Source organism: Bison bison, unplaced genomic scaffold (assembly GCF_000754665.1).
Source record: "Bison bison bison isolate TAMUID 2011002044 unplaced genomic scaffold, Bison_UMD1.0 scf7180017864037, whole genome shotgun sequence".
Classification (NCBI taxonomy): domain Eukaryota; kingdom Metazoa; phylum Chordata; class Mammalia; order Artiodactyla; family Bovidae; genus Bison; species Bison bison.
Genome location: NW_011494609.1, coordinates 6,307,675 through 6,311,066, shown reverse-complemented (window position 1 = coordinate 6,311,066; position 3,392 = coordinate 6,307,675). Strand labels below are relative to the sequence as shown.

The 3,392-nt window shown below is 57.5% G+C and overlaps 1 protein-coding gene across 1 annotated transcript in view; it reads left to right on the top strand.

Annotated features, from left to right (window-relative positions):
- Positions 1-3,392, top strand: part of ADARB1 (adenosine deaminase, RNA-specific, B1) — a 73,382-nt gene that overhangs the window by 61,403 nt on the left and 8,587 nt on the right. Inside the window, exon 12 of the mRNA XM_010834991.1 lies at positions 3,179-3,357. Coding sequence (XP_010833293.1) covers positions 3,179-3,357 — 179 coding nt within the window. The remainder of the gene's footprint in view (positions 1-3,178; positions 3,358-3,392) is intronic.

Here is a 3,392-nt window from a genome sequence, read left to right as displayed (position 1 = left end):
CCTTTGCCAACAAAGGTCTGTCTAGTCAAGGCTATGGTTTTTCCAGTAGTCATGTATGGATGTGAGAGTTGGACTGTGAAGAAGGCTGAGTGCCGAAGAATTGATGCTTTTGAACTGTGGTGTTGGAGAAGACTTTTGAGAGTCCTTTGGACTGCAAGGAGATCCAACCAGTCCATTCTACAGGAGATCAGCCCTGGGATTTCTTTGGAAGGAATGATACTAAGGCTGAAACTCCAGTACTTTGGCCACCTCATGCGAAGGGTTGACTGATTGGAAAAGACTCTGATGCTGGGAGGGATTGGGGGCAGGAGGAGAAGGGGACAACAGAGGATGAGATGGCTGGATGGCATCATCGATTTGATGGATGTGAGTTTGAGTGAACTCTGGGAGTTGGCGATGGACAGGGAGGCCTGGCATGCTGCGATTCACGGGGTCGCAAAGAGTTGGACACGACTGAGCGACTGAACTGAACTGAAGTGATCCATTCATTCACAGAAGATTCTGTCCCATTATGAGATTCCCCACAAGTTGTACCTAAACAGACCGCCTTTCTTCCCCGAGCCACTCTTCCTGACTCCGTCCTCAAGAGGCTGTGGCCTTGAGTGCACCCAGTGCTGGCCAGGGGACCTGCAGAACCACCTGCATCTGCGCACATGTGCTCGGGACAGCTGCCCCAGACCCAGCAGCCGATGAAACTGCCTGAGGCGGCCCCAACTCGCAGGGTAGAAGCAGCCTGGGGGCAGAGGGTTGGTGTCAAGCATGTGCTGCCCTGGGACACGCGGAACGAAGCCAGAGCTTCCCTGGTGGGAGTCCTGCCCACGGTGAGGCTCCCGTGCCAACATTCAGACAGGGGCCAAGCTGGACTCTGGACTCTTGGTCTAGACGGACGTGGGTCCAGGCTCTCCCTGTATGCGCAGGCCCTTCCCAGAAAGAGGCTCAGGAGGCCATGCCAGCTGCCTCTGTTCATCAACCAAGATGTTTACTCACAAACGTGAATGAATGGCCATCAAACTTCTGAGGAAAATAAACACAGAAGAGAGTGATCTATATGAGAAAACACAACTGAGAGAAAGTAACTCTGAGAACAGAGAGGATGTAAGGAATAAGCCTTATGAATACGTGTTTTTAGTAAGTACAGAGATCACACGTTAATTCGAAGGTCTGGAAAGCACTTGTGTAACACATACTAAGGCAGGCAGCAGTGATCAGTGATGTGGTGTCGGGCTGCTGGTGGCTGCCGTGGCGGAGGAGCAGGGATGGGGCAGACTCTGGGGCCAGAGGCTCAGTTTATTGAGGGTTTGCTCACTCTGTGAGATGTCCGATAATTTAGTTAAAACATTTATGGGAAGTGAAATCATTCAGGGCTCATGTCTTAGAATGAAAAAAAACGATTCAGCATTTTCACGGAGAAGGCAGAAACCTTGAAAAAAACCATGAAGATTTTCTCGGAACTGGGTCTGTCTGCCTAGCGGCTGTCGAGTCCCCCAGGCCGAGCTGGAGGCAGGCTGCTGGGGAGCAGCAGCCCTGGGCATCGGTGGGGGCCTGCACAGGGGACTGGCCTTGCTGGGCGGATTCTGCAGGCGGGTGCTGTGTACACCTGAGGAGACAGGCAGGTTGGCAGCCTGGGGCTGCAGGAGAAGCCACCGGAGGCCAGGACCAGCGCACCTCTGCTCTGTGCGTGCGGTGGTTCTCCACTCGGCCCCACTGAGGGCTCTCACCGCTCCCGTGAGGCTCTTCACTGCCTCTGGGAGGAGGGCGTGCAGCCAGTCAGGCAGCTGGACCCCCTGCGTGGGGCTTGGACAAAGCCCTCAGAGGTGGCCACTGTAGCCAGGAGGACTTGTGAGTCAGAACAAGTAGCAGGGCCAGGCAGTTCTGTGGGCAGATGACTCGAGGGGATGTGCACCTCTTATTCTGTACTCTTTCCTGGGGACAAATCATCATTTTTCAAGTGTTCACTTGCTGACCTGAAGTCACTCTGGCAGTCACCTCAGAAGGGCAGGTGACCCAGGGTGGAGTGCTCCCAGCATGAGCTCCCTTCCGGTGCCCAGTACCTATCCTCTGCTGTGGCAATCCCGCCCCCCCACCGACTACCTGGGGAAGACACACTGGGCAGCCAGCCCGGGGGTTCCATTGTGGGGTCTGTGTAAAATACCCGGGTCTTCAGGAAGCTCCACCCAGTGCTATCCAAGTGTGGATTCAGACGCCAGCACCCACCAGGCAGTGGAGGGGCAAAGGGGAGGCTGGGCACAGTGGGCACCCACCCCTCCCCTGCACATCTGGGGGAGGGGGCAAGGACATCACATTGAACACATATTGTCCCTTGAAATGAATCCCTGAGATTGGTGGCCTGTAAGCATGAATTTTCCCAGTTCCTTCTCATGCTGCTTTGCCCTGAAGAAGTGAGGCTTCTGAGCGAGGCCTGGGTGCCAGCCTTGGGCTGCCTGGACCTGCTGCCCTGGCTTTAACACTCTGTGCAAGGGGGAGGAGGGGGTCACCAAGAGCGAGGAGCCCCGGGGAGCTCCCTGAGGTCCGGCACTGCAACCGTAAGCCAGCTCTTGTTGCAAGCACTCTGGCCTGTGTCTGGGTCCATGGGGTTGCGTCACTCTGCCCATGGTGGGCACCTGCATTCAGTCCCCAGTGACCTGAGGGCATCCACCTGTCAGCCCCACAGCACAAGCCTCTATCTGGTTAAGACAGGAGACTTGTACCCTGCTGAGAAGGCACCAACACACTCGCTAAGAGGCAAGTTTGCTGGGTCTTGAGTGTCATGAGTGTGGGGAGGGGTGTGAACCTGCCTGGCCCCGGCGGCAGGGCCCAAGCACAAACATGCCGAGGTGCACAGCCACGTGGCCCCTGAATTAACCTGGAAACGGAGCCCATCTGCTCCTGGATGTCAGCAGTTTTGGCCCCAAGGGAACTCAGTGCATGAAGTCTCAGGTTTTGGGGTTTCTGTGGACCTGCTCGCCTCCCCACAGGGGCGTGTTTCTGGGCTGCATCACTGGACCGAACTGAGCTGCTGGGAGGGCGGATGTGCCCGATGGACCGAACTGAGCTGCTGGGGGGGCGGGTGTGCCCGATGGACAGAACTGAGCTGCTGGGAGGGCGGGTGTGCCCGGCTGACGACTCAGACCTGTCCCCACAGCACCCGCGTCACCTTCCCGCTCTCGCCCCATTCCAGGCATCAGCAATGCGGAGGCGCGGCAGCCAGGCAAGGCCCCCAACTTCAGCGTCAACTGGACGGTGGGCGACTCGGCCCTCGAGGTCATCAACGCCACCACGGGGAAGGACGAGCTGGGCCGCGCCTCACGCCTGTGTAAGCACGCCTTGTACTGTCGCTGGATGCGTGTGCACGGCAAGGTACTGCCCAGACCCCCGCTCCCGGCCACCCTCCC